At 39.7% G+C, this 24960-nt stretch overlaps 1 protein-coding gene across 5 annotated transcripts in view; it reads right to left on the bottom strand.

The window, feature by feature from the left end:
• The window catches only part of LOC143701868 (cytosolic 5'-nucleotidase 3-like), a 204230-nt gene that overhangs the window by 37762 nt on the left and 141508 nt on the right, over positions 1 to 24960 (bottom strand). For 4 of the 5 annotated variants that reach the window (XM_077195560.1, XM_077195561.1, XM_077195562.1 and 1 more), the window contains exons 3-5: positions 24288 to 24357; positions 23037 to 23083; positions 12157 to 12242 (exon numbers count right to left, since the gene is read on the bottom strand). In XM_077195560.1, coding sequence (XP_077051675.1) covers positions 12157 to 12242; positions 23037 to 23083; positions 24288 to 24357 — 203 coding nt within the window. The remainder of the gene's footprint in view (positions 1 to 12156; positions 12243 to 23036; positions 23084 to 24287; positions 24358 to 24960) is intronic. The other variant, XM_077195563.1, reaches the window with a different exon arrangement.

The raw sequence follows: 24960 nt of genomic DNA on the forward strand, positions 1-24960 counted from the left end.
AAAAAAGTCATCTGTTTTCTGCCATGTCTCAGTTAGACAGAGAAAGTCAAACTCACGGTCAGACAGTAGATCGTACACCAGGGGGGTCCTTTAGTGGAAAGTGATCGCATATTGAGTAATCCAAAGGAAAAATTGTTTTTTACCAGAATCGTTGCCAGCCGATCTGGCCAGGTTGGTTAATACACTGTGATCGACAGTCCGTGTGAGCCTCCTAGGTGTGGTTCAGATGACCAAAAGGACCGTATTTGACATGAGTCATCGATGTTATAACTCCGCCGAGACCCGCGGTGTATGTATTTCCGATGCGGTATGTACATAATATCCAAGGGAAGGTGTGGAGCTGACGGAAGATTGAAAGGATGCAAATGGAGCTGAGTAAGTTCCACCGCCGAATACCGGAGGATCGTCCATGCCACCGAATGATATACAGCAGAAAGGATGACCCAGATGTAGTTCATTCGTACTAGTATGCTAAGTGATCTTCATAGTTGATCCCCGTGCCAGAGGTACCATGAAGAACAGTCAGTAGCTAACCGGCAGGCAAACCGGCAACCGCAGAAAAGCTTCTGCCAGCGTACAAACCCGCCGAATTAGCGTGGATACACAGGTCAGAGTGACTCCTTAAAAAAATTTAAAACAGTTCATAGATGCCTTCATGCATTCATAAGTGCAGGAGGATTTAGAAGTTAAAAGTTTTAAAATTCCCTCCCTGAGCAGCGGCAGCTAATAGCGCCAGCGTTCACCCGGAAGTAGATATATATATATATATATACCCTCCCAGGTATGAACCCTCCCAGGCCTCCTTCTTTACCATCTTTGGACCTCTCCATGGTCCTTGGGGCCCTGAAGGGTCTTCCAGTTGAGCAGCTTCAGTCAGTTGATCTTAAACTACTTTAGCTAAAGACTGCTCTCCTGCCGGCACTGGCATCTAACAAGCGAGTGGGAGATCTGAAGGTGCTCTCTGTGAGCCCCTCAAGTTTGGAGTTTGGAATAGGTGACTCCAAAGTTATTCTCAAACCCAGGCATGGCTATATCCCTAAGGTGCTCTCAACACCGTTTAGAGCACAGGTTATTACAGTATTAGCTCTTCCCCCTTCCGGTGAGGATGGGGAGGCTAATCTACTTTGCCCTGTTCAAGCTTTGAAGGTCTATTTGGAGCATTATGCGTCTTATAAAACAAGGTGCTCCACAAATTATCCATTTCATTATTTACAGGTCTCCAAAATATTCTTCAGCCTTTGCTGACGACTTTACAGAACTGTTATGAACAATTTAATCTGAGTTTGACTGTTTTACCATTGCTGGAGCTTTTAACATTCACAAAGATAATGCATAAACCAATATGGCAAAAGAAATCAAAACTGTTTTAAAAACCTTTGATCTGACTCAGCATGTACATGGACCCACACAAAATCGTGGACACACTCTAGATTTACTTATCAGTAAGGGTCTAAACATTTCATCGACTGTTATTAAGCATGTAGCACTGTCTGATCATTTCTGTATTTTCTTTGACATATTGATCTCCTGCCACTGAAGCTAGATCTGTGTCTGTCAAGAAGAGATGCTTAAATGAGTGCTTAAACACTAGTGCACTATTTATGAAGGCTATATCTTTAACACCAAGCATATCTGCTGACTCTGTTGATTTTCTCCTTCATTCTTTTAACTCAAAAGTTAAAAGTGTAATTGATGATATTGCTCCTGTGAAAGTCAGGAAGAAGAGTGGCAGAAAAAAAGCACCATGGAGAAACTTAACATCAGTGCAAAGTATGAAAAGACAATGCAGAAAAGCAGAGCGAATGTGGCAGAAGACAAAACTTGTAGTCCATCTACAAAGACAGCATCCATGCGTTCAATATGGAACTAGGCAAAGCTAGACAGACTTTTTTCTCAAATATTATAAACAACAACTTAAGGTGAGACACTACAGGTGAATAGGGTATTTTTTTTAACTAGCAGATATCACCATGAAACTTTGCCAGTTGATTACCTACATTAAGATGAGAAAAAAATGTATTACAAGTTTTCTGTAATTTAATGTTTAAATATGCAAATTAGACATTATCTAATTAAATATGCGCAAATCTGCATATATTTTAAAAAACGAAATCTGAGTATTGGATAAAGCCAGGTTCAAAATTATTTTTTCATTGTGTTCACATATTAGATGGGGAAAAAATTACAGAGGGATTTATGGATATCTACTTTTGTTATCCTGTAAATCAGAATATACTGCCAATAGCCTTAAAAAAATGATTTTCGACATGTTTTTTGGAATAAAATGTTATGTAAATCAGGCTAAGAATAATATATTTACAAATCCCTCTGTAAATGTCTTCATAATATAACTAGGTACAAGACTGGAAAGTTTGGTGTATATAGGTGCTACTGACGTGGAGATTTCGGACTTGGAGTGAGAGAGAAAAGTCATTTTGAGAAAACGGGCTTTAAAGAATTAGCATCAGCCAATGAGATCGCGCATTTAGAGTAAAATCCCCCCTTTTACTTTCACGATTGGTTGCTGATAAAAAGGAAATGACCATATTTGGATCCGGCAGTATTGTACAGCAGAGAGCAAGCTTTCTAACGGTGTGTGTGATGACAGAGTGCAGATCGCGATCGCGGAGCAGAAGGATGATTTATAACGACAACTTTTGATGAGTTTATGAGAAATCTACAGACGCAAACAGGCAAAGTGTAGTAAAATAAAGACCTAAATGTGTATTTCTGACTTTTTTTCACCACAAGTCTGAAAGAAGACATGTTATTGAAGACAAATATCCTAAAATCTCAAAATTGACCAGTGAAAAAAAAACGATGTTTTTGCCTACCGTGTCTCGCCTTAAACAACACACACACTCTTGTTGCTACTGTAGAGAGACTGACAAACCCCCCCAAGCCAGATTCCCAGTGAAATGCTCTCAGACAGCAAGTGCAGTGAGTTTGCTTTCTTCTTCTCTGAGAAAATCAATAATATCAGAAAGTTGGATAATAATATCCCCCATTGGATATGGCGTCACACAGGGCCTCTCTCGATAGGCTGCTGCTGTTGCTGCAGGTCAGCCATCTATAGCCGTCTTGCCTATATCTGCATGCTGCCGCAACGCGTTTTACATTGATTCAAAATTAAGGATAATTTTTGGCTTCAATATCTCGTGGAAAAGAGGTTTTCCCAATAGCGTAAGATATTACGCAGTAGTCGTTCCCACTCTAGATAGAACCGAGGTTACGTTAGTAACCGATTACGTTCTCTGGCCATGAAAAACAGCTTTCTCGTTCTATAAAAGAAAATACTATTTAAAGTATCAACAATTGTAAAGCGTGTAGCTTTGACCGAACATTAAAGGGACTTCATAATATGAGCAAGAGACAGAGTCAATAAATGAATATACATGGATTTAATAAAGGAAACACTACATATACCGGTGACTATAATTACATGGACTAAATGTATACAGCAAAGTAAAACAACAAACAATGAAAGAGATAGGTTCTTCCGGGGTGAACGGAGTCGCGGCAAATTTAAATGTCCATTGAAAGTAAAGTTTGCCAGATAATTCAGGCTAAGTTCATTTCACTCGTCGGTGGAAATGAACAAAGGAGAATGCAAAAAAGGAAAACAAAAACTTAACGAAAAACAAACAAAAGAAAGCAGAAGACGTTGAAGGGTTGAAGAGGGTTGAAGAGAAAGGTGAAACCGCTGGTCAATGACTTTAAAGGGAGTCCGGGTCGGGGGAATTTGGAATTCCTTTGATGCGGCCAAAGCGAGAAGAGAGGAGGGTGCGATGGTCTCTGGAGAGTATCGCAGAGTCGTAAATGATGTCAGAAAGCAATCTCACCCCAGACTTCTGGCGCTTAACCCTCTGGGGTCCTATGTGTTTTTGGGGTCCTGGAGGTGTTCTGACATGCTCTAACATTTGTGTTTTTTTCAGTTATTTATAAACATGTTAATGGCAAAGGTGTAGATTCACTCTATATAGCACAAACAGGGCTACCATAATATGTTAGCAAGATGTACGTACATGTTTGTATTTTTGAGAGAATATTGTTTATGCATGGTTATTGAAAAAACTTAAAGTCTCTGAAATAAGGCCACAAAACACATACTAAATATGTGTCCACAAGACTTTTGACTAATGGATGTTCTCGCCTAGGATTTTTGCTTCAAAATGATCTGAAAATCATCATTCCAAATCATTCACATAAAACAATACATTGATTTTAATTTAGTAAAACACTTTTTGTTTAGAAAGGCAATATGCGAAATGGGCGTGACTCATGTATAATGGTCTGATTCACACCTGTGAAGACAAAAGACCTGCTTAATGAGCCTGCATAATGAGCTTTTCACAGGTGTGTCACTGAGCCACAAGAAAGAATGCAAGGACACAAGAAAAGAAATGTGTACATATACTACAAAATTGGTTCACAGTTGGAAACATCTATAAAAAAATAGTATTTTTCCACTTGTATTTTTGCTTGCAAATTGTATAATATCCAAGGTGAACATTTCTAGTAATTGTGTAGTTAATTCTCATACTGTATTTTCAGAAAGTTTTGGATATGTATCCTCTCCCCAAATTTGTCACTAATAAAACACAATACAAATAATTTGAAGAGAAGGCTTATATTGACCTTTTAAGATTTTGTTTACATCTACCTTGTAAATATATTATTTGCTATTTTATTAAAAAGGTTACAATTACAGCAACAATTAAAATAACAATATTTCAAGTGTAATATTTCTTTGTAAAAACTAAAGTATACATTTTATCATACATATTTCAAAGTTAAGGATTCATTAGTTTGAATAAAGCCTACATTGGAACAAACACTATAATAGCATCCTAGTTGATTACTTTATTTTTGACAAAACAAACATAGCCTAATATATTTAACATTTGAGCAGAAATTGGTGAACAAAAGCTTATTCAATGTGGCAGTAGTCTATAGTTTAGGCTACAGTAAACAGTTAATAATCTATCCAAAAACTAGTCAACGAAATGTTGTCTTTCATATTTCTTCTGTAACATAGGCATATCGTTTGTTGTTTTTATGATAGCCTATATTAGGGCATATAAATATTAATTTGCAGTTTAATACGTTGCTAATACAAAGACATTTTAACGTTATTTCAACATATTTCAGTCGATTTTCACTCATCTCAGTATAGCAATAGGGTTTGGTAAAAACTGTTCAGTTCATTCATTCACACACAGACGCGATTCATATTTAAACAGTCTTTTTGCGGTTTACATACACTTTGATATCGCAATTAGAACACTAATAAAAAAACTTACTTCTCAGATGGATATTTCATATTTCTTTGTAAAAACTAAAGTATACATTTTATCATACATATTTCAAAGTTAAGGATTCATTAGTTTGAATAAAGCCTACATTGGAACAAAGACTATTATAGCATCCTAGTTGATGACTTTATTTTTGACAAAACAAACATAGCCTAATATATAACATTTGAGCAGAAATTGGTGAACAAAAGCTTATTCAATGTGGCAGTAGTCTAGTTTACAGTAAACAGTTAATAATCTATCCAAAACTAGTCGACGAAATGTTGTCTTTCATATTTCGTCTGTAACATAGGCATGTCGTTTTTTTGTTTTTATGAGCCTATATTAGGGCATACATATTAATTTGCAGTTTAATACGTTGCTAATACAAAGACATTTTAACGTTATTTCAACATATTTCAGTCGATTTTCACTCATCTCAGTATAGCAATAGGGTTTGGTAAAAACTGTTCAGTTCATTCATTCACACACAGACGCGATTCATATTTAAACAGTCTTTTTGCGGTGTACATACACTATGATATCGCGATTAGAACAATAATAAAAAAAAACTTACTTATCAGATGGATCCGTTGCTCCTCGAAATGAAAAAAAAAAACAGTACATGTTCTGAGTTAAATGTCCCAGGATTATTCCTCACACAGCCTCGCAAGAAGAAATAGTAGGCTACATTAATCTGATGATTACATTTGTTGTGTTATCGCGTTTATGAGGGGCGTTGACACTTTGCATGTGTTGCCTTAGATCATTTGCGTTTGAATACCGCGCGCTCTCCGTGGGCGTGTCAGATTAGCAGAATAATGAGCTAAGAGAACGATAATGAGATCGGCTGACACCTCTCTCTTTTTTAATAGATTACATAAACAGAGAATATTTATTTAAGTTTTGAATTAGATATTTTAAAAGTACAAACTTAAATGATAATAAAGATATATTGCTCGTGCTTGTGTGAATAGTATTCGCTGAGCTTTGTTTAAGTTTAGAGACGTGCACCAGAAAAAAAATTTACGGAGACAGAGAGGCAGAAAGCACACCCTGTTTATTTTCTTCATTTTACAAAAGCTCACGGTTTTGATGTTCTTATAAGACTATAAGACCCTCTATAGTTTATAATCATGTGTTGATTTTATTTATATGACCAAAAATGACGGAGTATTTTAAGTCTATGTTGCTGCTATGTGGAAAAAAAACAGCAAAACGCGCCGGCGCGTTTCTCGACCCCAGAGAGTTAATCTGGTGAGTTATCAAACAAAGCATCAAAACTGTCCAGATACGCTACAGATCACTCAGATCATTAGGATCACATCAGCCTGAAATACCAAGGGTTCACTCTAAGCATGGTGAGACTGCCTTTAGCTACTATGCCAGCCGCAGCTGGAACCAGCGTCCAGAAGAGATCAGATGTGCTCCTACTGTAGTCACATTCAAATCCAAACTCAAAACACATCTGTTTAGCTGTGCATTTACTGAATGAGCACTGTGCAACTGTTCGTCCGACTGTTTGTACTGTATTTTTTATTTATTTATTATATTCAAAATTGTTTTAATTACTCTGATTTCTTTTGATTATTTAAATTTCTTCTATGTAAAGCACTTTGAATTACCACTGTGTATGAAATGTGGTAGATAAATAAACTTGCCTTGCCTTATAGACAGTCGGAACAGCTCTTTGTCTGCTTCGGTGGCCGATCCAAAGGATCTCCAGTCACGAAGCAGAGGCTGTCCAGATGGATAGTGGATGTCATCTCCTTGGCATATCCCTCAGTGGGTCAGGCTTGCCCTATAGGTACTAGAGCCCATTCAACTAGAGGTATGGCCTCGTCATGGGCGTGGTCTTCTGGGTTTCCTATTCAGGACATTTGTGCGGTGGCCGGTTGGTCCTCACCCGTCACCATTGGATGTGCAGTTGCTGCAGCACAGCCAATGAGTGAGCCGTCACTGCGTATAGCTAAGCAATACTCGTTCCCTACTCTCAGGGAACCGAGGTTACGATAGTATCCGAGTACGTTTTGTGTCTCTGTTCTGGCAATAAGGGCCACATTGTAGCAGAATGTCCAGTAAAAGCTAATGCTCATCAGTAAGTAGGGGTTATTGGTGAGTGTTACTTTCCTGGTTAAAGGAACACTCCGTCGTTTTTTTTTTAAAATAGGGCTTATTAACTTCTTTCCTACATTTAGATAGGCGGGCAAGCGCATTTTTGTCTCAGTGCATGCATTGTTTTAGTTTGGCAGCTCCGCCGCTAGCTTAGCCTAGCATAATGAATGGAATCCTTTGTTGGCAGCTAGCATGTCATGAGTAAAAGTGATAAAAAAAAAAAAAATTAAAAAAAAAACTAATTACTTCTTGTGGCCTGCGTTTTCAAAACTAGTACAAATAGCAATGCAAATTAAGACTAGGCGATTTCCTAGGCAGATATTGACTTGGGACTATATTGGGGTGAAGCACAGGCGAAGCACTGCTACTTGGGCGCAGAGATATCATGCAACACCTGAAATCCGTCAACATACCGGCATGACCTGCACCGAGTATCTTCGCTTTTGGATTGTGTTGAGTTTGAGAAGTTACAGCTACAGTTACAGCAAACATGGTAATTGCCTGCATAGCAAAAAGTTGTGAGAAAAGCATAGGGCATACACTCACACCACCAGTTCGTGTTGGCTCTCATCCTCACGTCCTCAGGCTGTTGGGCGATCGCAACCTCCTCCTCCTGAGTTCTATTTCCAAAGCTGGCAGCTCCTCTTCTGAAAACTCTGGTTCATAGAGGTATGGTTCTGGATCTTGACTGTCAGAGGTATAACCCTCTTCGTCTCTCACAAAATCCGCCATGTTCATCGCCTTTCACTATGTCAACTGTAGGAAAAATAGCCAGCTACTATTCACGCCGGTATATTGACGGAGGTTGGGGGATTTCAGGTGTTGCATGATATCTCTCATTTGTTCTTAGTAGATCTTCTCCGTTCACATGTATTGGTAATGGATCTGAGATGTTTAGCCCCATCACTTCAGTTCACCCATCTTGGTAGTACTGTAAGACATGATGGGGGTGCACACATTGACATTAAAAACAGAATCAACAAAGCCAGAAATGCATTCAGAATGCTAAACAACATATGGAAGTCTCAGCAGTTTAGAACCAAGACAAAACTCAAATTATATCAGAGCTGTGTCCTATCCACCCTACTGTATGGCGCAGAATGCTGGAGAATGACAGCCAGCGACATATGCCAACTGTCAATCTTCCATACAAGGAGTCTGAGAAGAATCTGTCGGATTTTTTGGCCAAGCAAGATATCAAATGAGGATCTATTAACAAGATGTCAACAAGACAGCATGGAAAGCATCGTACAAAGCGGCGCTGGATCTGGATTGGGCATGTTTTGAGAAGAGAACAAGACAGCATCCCAAGAGTAGCCCTTAATTGGACACCCAAAGGTAGAAGAAAGAGAGGATGACCCAAGATCACCTGGCGTCGCACAGTAGAGGAAGAAATGAAATCTATGAACCTGACATGGGGAGATGTCCAGAAAATAGCTCAGAATCGATCAGAGTGGAAGACCTTCGTTGCTGCCCTACATGCCAGAAGCATAATGGGCAGTAAGTAAGTAATGATATCTCGGCCCAAGTAGCAGTGCTTCGCCTGTGCTTCCCCCCAATATAGTCCCAAGTCAATATCTGCCAAGGAAATCGCCTAGTCTTAATCTGCATTGCTATTTGTACTCGTTGTGAATACGCAGGCCACAAGAAGTAGCCTTTTTTTTCTAATCACTTTTACTCACGACATGCTAGCTGGTAACAAAGGATTCCATTCATTATGCTAAGCTAGCGGCGGTGCTGCCAAACTTAAACAATGCATGCAGTGAGACAAAAATGTGTTTACCCACCTATCTAAATGTAGGAAAGACGGTAAATAACCCCCATTTCAAAAAACGATGGAGTGTTCCTTTAAGGTCCCTTCTCTACGGACTCTCTTTCCCGTTTTCATCTGTTGGAAGGATTCCTGTCATTCAGGTACACAAACTTATTAACCCTTTGCTGGAGCATGTCGTTGATGAGTGCTTGGAAGACGGCTAGAGAGTAAGCTAAGTCAAAAGGCATCACATGGTATTCAAAATTCCCAGTGGGCATGTTAAAAGTCTTCCACTCATCACCCTTGGATGTCAGCCAAAAACATTGTCTGTTCTCCTGAAAGGGTCTTCCCGCAAGCCTGTGCCCAAATTTATTAGCCTGTTTTGCATAGTAAAAGTGCATAGTCTGGTCTTGGTCTGGCTTCAATAACCCCCGGGACTTTTTCATGACGCCCGTATCAAGCCAGTTTACTTCAAACCCTCCTTCAGACCCGCCCCTGCCCCATCTGATTGACAGAGGACTGGCTTTTTCTGTCAAGACTTTGCTGGACATTAGGCGGCGAGGTTGCGGCCATCAGTATCTTGTGGATTGGTAGGTGTATGGTCCAGAGAACAAGGTGTTGGGTAATGAACAAAGACATTCTCGCCCGCTCCCTCATTTTACGAATGCCATCAATGTCAAAGGTCAGTGTGCATGGGGATGTCAAGAGACAGACAAGATTATCTGCATTGGTTACCATCTTCAGAGGGCTTGGAGACTGGCAGCTCTACCTTATCCTTGCCGGGTGTCTAGTAATTACAGGCTCTGCTCATTCCCCTCTTGCTGGTCCAGACGACTCAACGTTAGCTCTCCAGTTTATTATATCCTCACCTTTCTTTGTGCGTTTCAGAACTGCCATCATCTTATCCAGTCAGCCTTACTTATTGCATCCTGGCACGTTGGACTTTCTATTCTTCTACTGTCCTGAGCCCCGGGTTTGACTCTGGACATTTGTGGAGACTTGTGTATCCAGTTAAATGCGTTTACTTTTTGGACTGACTTATCTACTTTTGGGTCTTCTGTTTCACCCACCCTGACAGACTTTAAAAGATCATGAAATCCTAAAACACCTTTTTTTAAACTAACGTCACAAAATGTGTGGTAAATGTGTTAATTGTCTGTAGAGTATACTACGCAGGGGTTTTCAAAGTCGGGTCCATGACCCATTGCCAGGGTGTACGTGACATAATTTGCTAGCTTACCGTATTTCCGGACTTCAAGTCGTGTTTTTTTAATCATCTGAAACGTGCTACAATTTATAAACCAAAGTGACTTATATAATGCATTTAACATTAAATCGGCAAAATGTAGACACTTCAAGGTTTCTATTGATATATTTTTCATGTCTGTGTGACAAGTACGCAATAATCTCTGCTGAGCTTTGGTTAATTTTTGTTTCTTGCTGACGTGCTTCAGAAAGTTGATGAAGGAGACTGAGACGTCAAGGGGATTTTGTTTGTTTTCTTTATTTTGAAAATGTATAATGTTTTCCTGTTATTTTAAAGATGCACAAATAAAAAGACACTTCACCATTTTGAACGATGCCTTGATCTTATCAGACGGAGTATTTTAAATTGTTTCCGCTGATATAATCCAAAGTGATCGCGGTAGTGCCTCACGCACACACACAACATATTTCTCACACTGCTAACCTGACATCACAGCCTCTCATGAGACAACTAGAAAAGTTATTCGGTTACTCAATTAAATTTGTCTCTTGTACAATATATTTGTTGGTCAGTCAGCGTGAGCATGCCCTGGTGTTATTCCAAACACATTTGTGTGTGATTGAAGAATGTTATTTTGAGTGGATATTGGGACACGAGAGAAGTACAAAGCCGGCTTTAAATAATAGTTTAGCAACCAAATGTTACACTGCGACTAACGATTCATGCCAAAGCTTATTTTAGGCTTGGCATTTAAAATAAATGTTTTTTGTAATGAATGGCACTATAATTTATTTTTATACACACACACACATATATATATTCTTTTTTTCTGTTCTGAATAGGCCTACCATGACATTTAAAGGATTTAGAGTGAGAGGAAGTAAAATAAATGTTTACACTGTTTAGAGTTTGTTAACTTTTCATTTTATTCACCAGTATTTTACATTATTTCTGAATTAAATAATAATATGCGACTTATATAGCGATGCAACTTATCTGTGTTTTTCTCTCAACAACGCAAGTTTGAGCAGGTTCGACTTATCGGTGTGACCAATTTTCTGGGAAATACAGTAAATAGGCCTAATAAAATTGAGCTGTAGCCTATTCTTAAAAAAGTAGATTTACAACGGTGACCGTTTCCACCAACAAATCTAGCATATTATGTTCATTACTCTCACCCACATTACCTTTGGTTTTAATTACTGTTATAATTATGAGGGGGTCCTTGGAAAATGTTCTACCCTATAAGGGGTCCCTGACTCAAAAAAAAAGTTTGAAAACCCCTAGAGCCCACTAGAGATTTAACACACCGTTGCCACCTTGTGGACAAACTTAGTGGACAACATTAGTGCAAAAAGAAATCAATGTGCATGTGTAACCAGCACGTACAGAGTACACACGGTTAGAAAAAAATGAGACTACGCACATACAGTGCTCATGCTGTAAATGTCATCATTGGCACTGTACGAGCATAATGTACTGTGTGCAACCCAATTTTTCTAACCACGTTGTACTCTGTGAGCAGGTTACAAAATGCCAATTCAACAACTGCATAACCTGACAGAGGACCTTTAACAAACACAAAACGATGATTATTCTTAAATTGCTTTATTATTCATTCAAATTCTTATATATACATAACATAATTTGTAATAAAAAAATGTATAAACATGAAAAAATTGTTTTACTAGATGTTTCCCCATGCACAATATGTTGAAAAATGAAAATCACAGGCACTCCTGTTTGTTGTTGAGAGCTTAGCTGTGTAATGAGAAGATGTGTCTTACCATTCAACCATGAGTGGTAACTTCTCTTCCACGGAGCGTGTGGAATCAATCTCTATAGGGTAGTATGTGTCCAGAAGATTCTGCAGCTGCAGAAAAAAAAAAAAATTCAAGACGCATGCTCCATAATGTCCTGATCATGTAAAAAGAAGTCTAGAAAGAGCTGATATAAGCTAAGGTAATCATGGCTGCAGAAGTTGCATAGAATAAATAGTGTTTAAAATTTAAAAAAATATGCAAATTGGGGATTGAAAAAATGTTAACAGAAATATAACAGAGACTAGATGTTGAGAAATAGCAGTGTTCTGTTTTCTGCACATCATTTGTCAAAGATAAATATTGCATATATACTGTATAAACAAATATATTGTACCAGCTCAATGACACAATGCAGACGTATTGATAAAACTACAGTTTGCCATTTAAATTTAAACAATATTTTAGAAAACACTGAAATCTATATGTAAAATCAAGTCAAGTGCATTTTTATTGTCATTCCTTTATATAGCATGCATACATTGTAATGAAATGGCATTTCTTCTGGACCATGGTGCAACACAGAACATTACGCAAGACTACATAAGTGCAAATACACAATAAACAATAGCAATAAAATAATAAACAAATATTTAGGACAGTAAATATACAAGACAACAAATACTCTGGAAAAATAATTGCACTGAATATGGACTGTAAATTATAATCATGTAAACATGGACTATAGTTATTTTATGGCATAGCAGACTAACCCAGATTAGTACTGGGAGGCACCCGGGTGTTGAGTAATCTGACTGCCTCAGGGAAAAAAACTGTTGCGAAGTCTGATGGTGGTGGCACGGATGCTCCTGTACCTTCTGATGGTAGAAGGGTGAACAGTCCATGAAAGGGGTGAAAGGGGTTGCCCGCAAATACGGATGGCTGTGAGGATGCAGCGGTTGTTGAATGAGGTATCTATAGTGGGTAAAGAGATCCCGATGATATTTCCGCTGTCCTCACAATCCGCTGTAGAGTCTTGCGGTCGGAGGCTGTGCAGTTCCCGTACCACACAGTGAGACAGCTGGTCAGGACGCTCTCTATCAACCCTCTGTAGAAGGAGGTGAGAATGGGAGGAGAAAGTTTGTCTCCCTTCAGCCTCCGCATGAAGTAGACACGCTGCTGGGCCTTCTTGACTAGGCAGGTGGTGTTAAGAGTCCAGGAGAGGTACTCTATCATGTGCACACCAAGAAACTTGGAGCTTTTGACTCTTTCCACATTTGTTTCATTGATGTGCAATGGTGAGTGGTCCGCTTGGTATCTCCTGAAGTCGACAATCATCTCTTAATCTTATCAACATTAAGAGATAGATTGCTGTCTCTACACCATACTGCGAGCTATATAGTCACCTATATGCTGGCTCATCGTTATTGCAGATGAGGCCCAAAACTGCAGTATCATCAGCAAACTTGATGATGTGATTAGAAATAAACTTAAGAGTACAGTCATGGGTAAGCAGGGTGAACAGCAAGGACTAAGCACACAACCCTTTTGGGGGCACCGGTGTTCAGTGTGATGGTGCAGGAGGTGGAGTTGTCGATCTTGACAGACTGGGGTCACCCGGTTAAAAAGTCCAGGATCCAGCTGCAGAGGGATGTCTTGGTTGGCTCTCTCGGTTTGGCCATTGCTTTGGGGATGAAACCCCGAAGACAGACTGACACTCGCTCCCAGTAGTTTACAAAATTCTTGCCGAAACTTGGACACATATTGGGGGCCCCTGTCAGAAACCACGTCCATCGGGAGGCCATGTAAGCCAAAAACGTGATCTACAACAGTTACCGCTGTCCCCTGGGAATAAAATGAGCCGCCTTCGAGAACCGGTCCACGACGGTCAAAACGACTGTCTTGCCCTGGGAGGCCGGTAATAAAATCTAACGCAATGTGGGACCAGGGTCTTGAAGGGACAGACAGCAGTTGGAGTAACGCATCTGGGGGTCGATTGGAAGTCTTACCAGTGGCACAAACCAAGCAAGCAAAGACAAAACTGCAGATGTCACAAGCCATTAATGGCCAGCAGAATCGTTGCCTTACCAAAAAACTGGTGCAGTTAACTCCTGGATGACACGCTACGCTGGAACAATGTCCCCACTGAATGACGTCAGACTGATACCCCTGACACAAACAAACGATTCGGTGGGCAATCGGGCGGAGGCGTTACCCCTTCTAAGGCCGACATGACCTTCGATTTGGACTGTGAGACAAAAAGCGTCTCGGGTAAAATGCACTCGGGAGTGGACGGGCGTTCGAATTGGTCAAAAATTCGAAATAAAAAAAGAGTCAGGTTTGATGTTTTTGGAACCCGGGCGGTACGAAAGATAAAATTCAAAACGTCCGAAAAAAAGTGCCCACCGAGCCTGCCTTGAGTTGAGTCTTTTGGCAGTTCTGATATACTATTCTGATAGATTCTTGTGATCGGTCCACACGATAAATGGTACCCCTGACACCTCTAACCAGTGACGCCATTCTTTCAGCGCAGACTGGACCTGCCAACAATTCTGTTACCAATGTCATAGTTACGCATGGCAGTTGATAAATGATGGGACCAAAACGCACAAGAATGCATCCCTTCGTCTGAGGAAGAACGTTGGGAAAGAAATGCTCCTACCCTCGCCTCTGATGCGTCGACCACCACAAACTGACGTGATGGATCAGGAGCTACGAGGATGGGAGCCGAAACAAAGTGGCTCTTTAGTTTGGCAAATACAGCCGCGGCTGTATCAGACCACCTGAATGTCGTTCTGGGGGAGGTTAAGGCAGTCAGAGGTGCGGCTAGTTGGCTGAAGTTGCGAATATAACGGCGATAGAAATTGGCTAATCCCAGAAACCTCTGTAGGGCCTCACGGTAATCTGGACTTGGCCAATCTATCACAGCCTTAACCTTGTCAGGGTCCATACGCACTCCCTCAGCCGAGACGATGTATCCTAGGAAAGGAACAGACTGTGCATGAAAAGCGCATTTCTCCGCCTTGACAAAAAGCCCATTCTCTAGCAACCTCGTCTGACATGCTGAACGTGTTCCTGGAGAGAAGACAAAAAATCAATATGTCATCCAGGTAGACATATATGAATTGATCAACCATATCTCTCAGCACGTCATTGACGAGTGCCTGGAAGACCGCTGGGGAGTTGGACAGCCCGAACGGCATGACCAAGTATTCAAAGTGCCCTCTGGGGGTATTGAACGCGGTCTTCCATTCATCACCTTTCTTTATGCGGACTAAATGATAAGCGTTACGTAAATCCAATTTTGTGAAGACGGATCTGAAGTAGGTGAGCCAGTCTTGAGTCAATAAAATTGCCTTCAGCCCCAGAGTCCATTAATCCCTTGGTGTCATGTGTGTGGGTTTCCCATCTCAGTCTTACCGGGAGGAATGTAGATGATGAGGTCTTCTCGGCAGAGATCCCACCCGATAGCAGCCTCATAGTTACTACTGGGCTAGGTCCTTTAACTGGGCAGGAGTGGATGAAGTGGCCTTCCTTACCACAGTATAAGCAGAGTCCTTGGGATCTCCGCCTTTTTCTCTCCTCTCGGGAAAGCCGAGTTCTGCCTACCTGCATCCGGCTTGTGATGGTAAACGGGGCTGACCGTGTCTCCGCTGCTGACGCGTGAGTCCTCTGCATCGCCATACTGGCGACTCTGACAAAACGACTCATTCTGCTCAACCGAGCATCAACTCTCAGCGCCAGCCCCACCAGTCCGTTCAATCTAGGAGGAAGATCGAACATGTACATTTCCTTCTGGACACGGTCAGCCAGCCCATGCAGAAACCTGTCCCACTGCGCCTCCTCGTTCCATTGGCACTCTGCGGCCAGGGTGCGGAACTGGATGGAATATTCCGATACCTAGCGATCTCCCTGGCAGAGGTCGGCGAGTAGTCTGGCCGCCTCCCTACCCACCAAAGCACGATCGAAAACTCTCATCATCTCCTCGGAGAGTGCCTGGAATGAGGTGCAGCATGGACCCTTGTCCTCCCACACCGCCGTTCCCCAAAGAGCTGCCTTGCCCGACAATAATGTAAGCACAAACGCTACCTTCGATTGTTCTTGGCAGAATGTTTGTGGCTGTAACGAGAAATGCATTGAGCATCTTGTAAGGAAGGTTCTGCAGTACTCAGGCTCACCTGAATATCTCTCTGGAATGGGTAGGCATGGCTTGTGTTGGAAATGCGGTTGTGGCGGGGATGGCTGAACGGGCGGTGTGGTTGGCGCAGACACACACACACCAAAACACGAGACGAGAGAGAGACAGTGAATTCATGAACCGTGACAGTCCATGTGTTGGGATGCTGTTACAACCACTGCCGCCTTGTGTCGGAAAGCCGAAACGGCCAGGTGTCAAAAGGCTGGTTGTATACAGTTACCCTGAGTTGTAACGTGAATTTGCTTTGCCGACAGGCCTGGGAAAAGATGGAATGAGTTGAGTACAACGTAGGTAATAATTAAAGTCCAAGTGAATTTATTATGACAGCTGTCTTTGCACACGTGCTCCAAATAAAGTTCAAAATAAACAAATCATCAAAAATACTCAGAATAGACTGTACAAAACATCAATAAAACATGCTGAGAGCAGCAAACAGGGCATCAGATATAGCCTCGAGAAACAACCCTCTGACAATGACGTCTCAAAACAGACATTCTGCTGTTTGACAGAAACCTGGCTAAAACCAAACATTTACATTACTTTAAATGAGTCCACCCCCCAAGATTACGGTTATAAACATGAACCTCGTATGAAAGGCAAAGGGGGAGGTGTTGCTGTAATTTAGTTATATTTTCACTTTTGCTTTAGAAATAATCTTCCTGACCATCATCTCAGCATCCCAGATAGCTTAGAAGAACTCGATATTGCGACAGAAACTTTTAACTCTCTCTTTTCTAGCACTTTAGACACAGTTGCTCCTTTGCGCTTAAAGAAGATTAAAGAAAATAGTCCAACGCCATGGTACAACGAGCACAATCAGGCCCTTAAGAGAGCAGCAAGAAAAATGGAGCGCAACTGGAAGAAAACAAATATAGAGGTATTTTGCATTTCATGGAAAGAGATTGCATACCGAGACACCTTAAAAACTGCTAGATCTGCTTATTTTTTTAACCCTATTAGAAGACAATAAACAAAACCCTAGGTATTTATTAGAAACAGTGGCTAAACTAACGAAAAATAAAGCTTCAAGCCCAGATGTTTCCAAGCAGCACAGCAGTATTGACTTTATGAACTTTTTTACTTACAAGATTGATAATATCAGGGAGAAAATTATAACTATGCAACCGTCTACTACAGTATCGCATCAGACAGTGCATTGTAGTCTCCCTGACGAAAAAATTTGATTCAGTCATTGCTATAGGAGAAGGTGAATTTTATAAACTTGTTAAATCATCTAAATCGACAACATGTATGTTAGACCCTATACCGACTAAACTACTGAAAGAGATGCTTCCAGAGGTCATAGATCCTCTTCTTAATATCATTAATTCATCTTTGTCATTAGGATACATACCAAAAAAACTTTTAAGCTAGCTATGATTAAACCGTTTGTTAAAAAACACAACTTGATCCTACAGAATTAGTCAATTATAGGCCGATCTCAAATCTACCTTTTCTGTCAAAGATACTAGAAAAGGCAGTATCTTCTCAACTATGTTCCTTTTTTAAAATGGTATCTACGAAGATTTTCAATCAGGATTTAGACCGTATCATAGTACTGAGACAGCTCTCATTAAAGTCACAAATGATTTGCTCTTATCATCCGATCGTGGTTGTATCTCTCTATTAGTGTTACTCGATCTTAGTGCTGCCTTTGACAATATCGACCACAACATTCTTTTAAATAGACTCGAAAATTATGTTGGCATTAGTGGAATTGCACTAGCATGGTTTAAATCATACTTATCTGACCATTATCAGTTTGTAGCAGTAAATGAAGAGATGCCTTATGGTCAAAAGTTCAGTATGGTGTACCCCGAGGCTCAGTACTAGGACCGTTGCTGTTCACTCTGTAAATGCTACTCTTATCATTAGGAAGCATGGCATTAGTTTTCACTGTTATGCTGATGATACTCAGCTCTATATTTCTTCACACCCTGATGAAATTTACCAATCCACAAAACTAACGGAATGCATAGCTGATATAAAAAAACTGGATGACTAGTAATCATCAGACATTTCATTTGAAAGTCACGTTTCTAGTATCTGTAAAACCAATTGTTTTTTCTAATATCTAAATTACTTCATATGCTCTCAATTAAAAATGCAGAACAATTAGTTAATGTGTTCATTACATCAAGTTTAGATTATTGTAATGCTCTACTGGGTGGTTGCCCTGCACGTTTAATAAATAAATTACAGCTGGTCCAAAATGCAGCCGCTAAAGTTCTTACCAGAACCAGGAAGTATGACCATATTAGCCCGGTTCTGTAAACACTGCATTGGCGTGCTATTAAACATCATATACATTTTAAAATATTGCTGATTACTTACAAAGCACTAAATGGTTTAACTCCCCAGTACTTGAGCGAGCTCTTAACGCATTATAGTCCTTCACGTCTATTGAGATCTCAAAATTCTGGCCAATTGATAATACCTAGAATATCAAAATCGATTGCTTGTGGTAGATCCTTTTCCTATTTAGCACCAAAACTTTGGAACAATCTTCCTAGCATTGTCCAGGAAGCATACACAGTCTGTCAGTTTAAATCTAGACTAAAAACACATCTCTTTGGCTTAGCATACACATAACACGTTTATTCATTTAGCTGACGCTTTTATCCAAAGCGCATTATAGACTTCTATAATTAAATGTTAGGCTGCATAGTTTAGATCAGCCGGAATCGGGAACACTTCCCATAAATCCTGATGTACTTTGGTACATCATAAGAAGGATGGCGTCTACGCTAATATTAGTATCTCTGTTTATCCTGCGGTTTACCGCAGTCCACAGGATCCAGGCCATATCCAGGTCTGATGGAGGACCATCACATATTGATGACAACGCATTCCTGAAGTGCCAGACTCATCAGCCCTGTGAAGGCCTCATGAACACCTCAACAAACTCTTCTCCATAACAGCATGATGACTCCGACCCCCAACCAGATGGAACTGGATAAAAATTGTGAAAGTTCTGATTCAATCTGACTTCTGATCTATAATGCTGCCTGAATCATAATCATACACTGTCCGTTAGTGGCCAGAAGAGAACTGGCCCCCTGACTGAGCCTGGGTTCTCCCACGGTTTTTTTCTCCATTCTGTCACCTGATGGAGTTTTGGTTCCTTGCCACTGTCGCTTTTATTGCCTTTCTTTGCCTTTGTCGCTATTAGCTTTTGGCTTGCTTAGTTGGGGACATTTCATTTTATATTTAACAATATGATTACAACATTATTTTCCTGTTATCTCTGTAAAGATGCTTTGAAACAATCTGTATTGTAAAAAGCGCTATATAAATAAAGGTGACTTGACTTGACATTCGAATCTTACAGCATTTTGGCTGCACAAGCTCTGGTCCTTGGTCCGACTGTGGCCTAACTCAACTAGCCTAACTCGTAGTCCGTCCTCCCCTCTCACACACGAACCCTCTAGCTTGTATATGCAATCTTCCCGCCAAACACTAGCGGATCAAACCATCAGTAGGGGTCGGTAAACACCCATGACAATGAATCACCTTTAGTTCAATATCAGTGCTATCACATATGCATTTGAACGGATAAACATGATCACGAATAATATCATTCATCAAAGGTAAACAATACACTCTTCAAATAAGACCATTACCATTTCAGAGCATTCCTATCCTTCTCTTCCCCCATTTAATTGGTATAACCACTAATAAGCCGTTAAATTCAGGAGCTTTACGTCATCTGGCCACTCCCTACCATACACTGCACCAGACAGGTATGATATACTGTAATGTCTTAACCAATAAACATATATGCAAAATTAAATAAATATTAAGTCTTCAAAGTCTCTTTTCAATTGTTATACTCTACTACAAAACACAGTTTGAACACTAAACATTGTCTCTATACACATATGAAATCGTAACATAAGGAATCATAACATAATAAACAATAAATCAATGTACACAATAAACACTTTGAACTGATGTTCACATGATGATAACCCACAGGTTAATCATCACACCATGATGTTTTTCTTGGAAAGAAGTGACTTTTGCTACCCTTGACACTGTCCAAAAGTCTTCACTGTGTGTGCAGATGCACTCACACCCACCTGCTGCCAAAATTGAGAAAGCTATTCACTGGTGGTGAAACAATATATAATACCGTACCTGATTCCTCAGAAGGAGACAATCCTGGTGCTTGCTGGGCACTCTGGGAGGTCATGAACCCAGCTTCACTGCATTTGAAACCTCTCCCATTGAATATTTGATGATCTGGTTAATGGTTCTATCGGGTGCAATATCCTTGCATGCGAGAACAGTTTGATGCAAAGCGATGATGGCTGCACATCTTAACTTTGGAAGTAACCATTGCAAACTCAAGAACACAATGATTGGAAGCATTTCTTCCCTCCTTTTATAGTAATCAGTCTGCTCTTATAATCCAATCAGAATGATAAATAGGGTTAAGTATCGTTTGAATTTTATTGATTCAGATTTTGCTTATCAATTTCGATAGCCTGTTTCAATTTCGATGTGGTGAAGTATCCGCTCATATCTGCTATGATTCAATTTAAGGTTCAAAAACAGTGTAGAGGAGGCAGTTAACACGGACCTCCGACATCCAATGATTCTGGGAACCAATTGGCCTGCTTTTAGTGAATTTTTGGGGTTACTATGTGCGGATGTCTCTTGTGGAAATAAGACACAGGTGTTTGTCATTAACACTTAACCCACTCACGCCGCACCTGTCTCCCGATCCCCTCTCCTGTCAAAGACCTCGCTGAACCACGCCCCCCTTGCCACACACATATATACAGGTGCTGGTCATATAATTAGAATATCATCAAAAAGTTGATTTATTTCAGTAATTCCATTCAAAAAGTGAAATTTGGATATTATATTCATTCATTAAACACACACTGATATATTTCAAGTGTTCATTCCTTTTAATGTTGATGATTATAGCTGACAACTAATGAAAACCCCAAAATCAGTATCTCAGAAAATTAGAATATTGTGAAAAGGTTCAATATTGAAGACACCTGGTGCCACACTCTAATCAGCTAATTAACTCAAAACACCTGCAAAGGCCTTTAAATAGTCTCTCAGTCTAGTTCTGTAGGCTACACAATCATGGGGAAGACTGCTGACTTGACAGCTGTCCAAAAGACGACCATTGACATCTTGCACAAGGAGGGCAAGACACAAAAGGTCATTGCTAAAGAGGCTGGCTGTTCACAGAGCTCTGTGTCCAAGCACATTAATAGAGAGGCGAAGGGAAGGAAAAGATGTGGTAGAAAAAAAGTGTACAAGCAATAGGGATAACCGCACCCTGGAGAGGATTGTGAAATAAAACACATTCAAAGATGTGGGGGAGATTCACAAAGAGTGGACTGCAGCTGGAGTCAGTGCTTCAAGAACCACCACGCACAGACATATGCAAAACATGGGTGTCAGCTGTCGCATTCCTTGTGTCAAGCCACTCTTGAACAAGACACAGCACCAGAAGTGTCTCGCCTGGGCTAAAGACAAAAAGGACTGGACTGCTGCTGAGTGGTCCAAAGTTATGTTCTTTGATGAAAGTAAATTTAGCATTTCCTTTGGAAATCAAGGTCCCAGAGTCTGGAGGAGGAGAGGAGAGGCACAGAATCCACGTTGCTTGAAGTCCAGTGTAAAGTTTCTACAGTCAGTGATGGTGTGGGGTGCAATGTCATCTGCTGGTGTTGGTCCACTATGTTTTCTGAGGTCCAAGGTCAACGCAGCAGTCTACCAGGAAGTTTTAGAGCACTTCATGCTTCCTGCTGCTGACCAACTTTATGGAGATGCAGATTTTATTTTCCAACAGGACTTGGCACCTGCACATAGTGCCAAAGCTACCAGTACCTGGTTTAAGGACCATGTTCTTAATTGGCCAGAAAACTCACCTGACCTTAACCCTATAGAAAATCTATGGGGTATTGTGAAGAGGTAGATGCGATACACCAGACCCAACAATTCAGAAGAGATGAAGGCCACTATCAGAGCAACCTGGTCTCTCATAACACCTGAGCAGTGCCACAGACTGATCGACTCCATGCCACACCGCATTGCTGTAGTAATTCAGGCAAAGGGAGCCACCAGCTAAGTATTGAGTGCTGTACATGCTCATACTTTTCATGTTCATACTTTTCAGTTGGCCAACATTTCTAAAAATCCTTTTTTTGTATTGGTCTTAAGTAATATTCTAATTACCGGAGATACTGAATTTGGAATTTTCATCAGTTGTTAGTTTTAATCATCACAATTAAATTAAATAAACATTTGAAATATATCAGTCTGTGTGTAATGAATGAATATAATATCCAAATTTCACTTTTTGAATGGAATTACTGAAATAAATCAACTTTTTGATAATATTCTAATTATATGACCAGCACCTTGTATATATGAATAAATAAAATATATTTAAAAAAATTCTGGAATCTAATATGGACTAAATTCAATAATCAACTCTTCATTTACTGCTATTATGTTGATGTTCATAAACACATCAGATTAGTAGGGGGAAAAGTCACATGACTAAAACAGATGAATATGACAACGTCTAGCCTCTGCTTCCCTTGGGATTACCCTGATGTGCTTAATTCTCAAATCCAACACATTACAATTAAATCAAGTTATAATTACACAAAAAATTCCGAGTGAAAACTGAACGTTTGCTCAAAATGTTAATTTTGAAAAAGATCTGCTTTCTCACCTTGTCTTTGCAGTCTTCACTGATGAGTTTACTATTCTCCAATATATCTGAAAGCAGATAATTTATAATCTATTTTAACATCAGAAGAGCAATCCATACAACATGAAATGATTTAACACATTAATTTTCTAAAGTTTATTTACAGTGTTAACATTAATGTTAGATTTGACATATATTTATACAAAATAGCAAATGAGAAATGTTACTGAAATTATCATTTAAAAAAAAAAGAGCAGACAAGACAGTGAGAAAAACTGTCCAGAGAAATATTTGCCAGTGTGTAAAATCTTGCAGCCTTAATCTAGCATACTGTGCTTAATGTTTTATCACTTAACCATATATTTAGAGCTACTAAGAGATGCATGTGACAAGAATTTTGCTTAGCTAAAAACATTTTTGCATGTCAACGTACATTTTCTGAAATTGTGCATTAGTAATAGGGATGTGAAAAGTACATATTTTTAAAATAGAATGCATGGTTTCACATTCACACATTTTTCAAACAGTTGGTTGGAGCATAGAGTAAAAACTTATGGCCAAAGACATTTGTCTGAATATGTATGGCTGAAGCACCAGTGGTTAAAAATTATGAATCTAAAGAGACAACTTTACTGAGCAAACAGTCTAATAGCTAAAGCATCTAGCATGATGTAGTGTCAACAATAAATTCGAATACAATTCTAAAACTGCTCAACCTCACTAACTGACTAGTTGACTGTTAGGGCCAGATTTACTAACAGTTTGCACCAATGTAAAAAAAAACTGTGTTAAAAAACTACTGTCAGGATTTACTAAAGACACACAATGAAAAATTAGCGCTGAAAGGGTGTGGACAGGGTTATTTTAGCAGCTGACCTTATTGCATATGTATTTGTAGGAGTTTCCCTTTCAGACGCAAAGTTTATGGGAGAAGAGTATTTAAATGTATCACGCAAAGTGATTTACCAAGGTTTGCGCTAGTCAATTTACTGGTATTTGCGCCATTATTTACCGCCCAAAAAAACATGTCTTAACCAGATGCTAATTTGTGCTGCTCTTGTTAGATTGTGTTGGTCACTATGGAAATGATTCGACTGCGTCTGTGTCCTTTAATTTGTGCGTGGTCAGTAGATCACACGCAGAACCTTCCACTCCCATCGGCGCTTATTTGTTTTTGTGCTCTCATGCTAATTTGCCCTGTTTAGTAAATCTGGAACCTTAGACAACTAACTCAGCAACACTAAAATAAATATTAGTGATTGTTGTACTCACTATGGCAGGTAGGACAGCGTTTCCCATTATAGGCAAACCTGGTAAGAGTCATATCAAAATCTGAGATCACCTACAACATAAACAACAAAAACCCATCAAATTCCCATGTCATTACATGAGACCATTCAAGCACTGTACTCAATAGAAAACACAAGAATAAAAACAACAACAACTGATATCTGCATTGTCATGAGAATTTGGTTCAAACAAATGAGCACCTCAACATCTCCTTTAACATAATAATAATGCATTTTAGCAAAAGCTTACCACATGCTAAGTAAATTTAAGCAGCTAAATATTAGAATTAAATTGTTTTGTAAAAAGCAGAAGTGGGTGAGCACATTAATTATCGCAGCTGAAAACCAAAGATTATGAAAGCCACAATAAGGCCTGTGATGGATTTTTTAATTAATCATAACTAACATTTGTTTTTCTTGCAGGAACAACATTCATATGCTTTTGAATTTGAAATGTATGTTTCCCCTTTGGTGAAAACTCATGACTTGTGTGAGTGTAAAAATATGGGAAATTAAACTATACAGATGCTGAGTTAGTAGACTCCCATATTGAAACCTTTTGGTTACCTTGTAACAAGAGGGCTTGTCTATGAAGAACCAATCAAATTGTGGGGAAATTATGTAATGCATCATGTCATTTTCGCCCATTCCCCTAT

This window comes from Siphateles boraxobius, unplaced genomic scaffold (assembly GCF_051911475.1).
Source record: "Siphateles boraxobius isolate OS27281-9 unplaced genomic scaffold, OSU_SipBor_1 33, whole genome shotgun sequence".
NCBI lineage: Eukaryota > Metazoa > Chordata > Actinopteri > Cypriniformes > Leuciscidae > Siphateles > Siphateles boraxobius.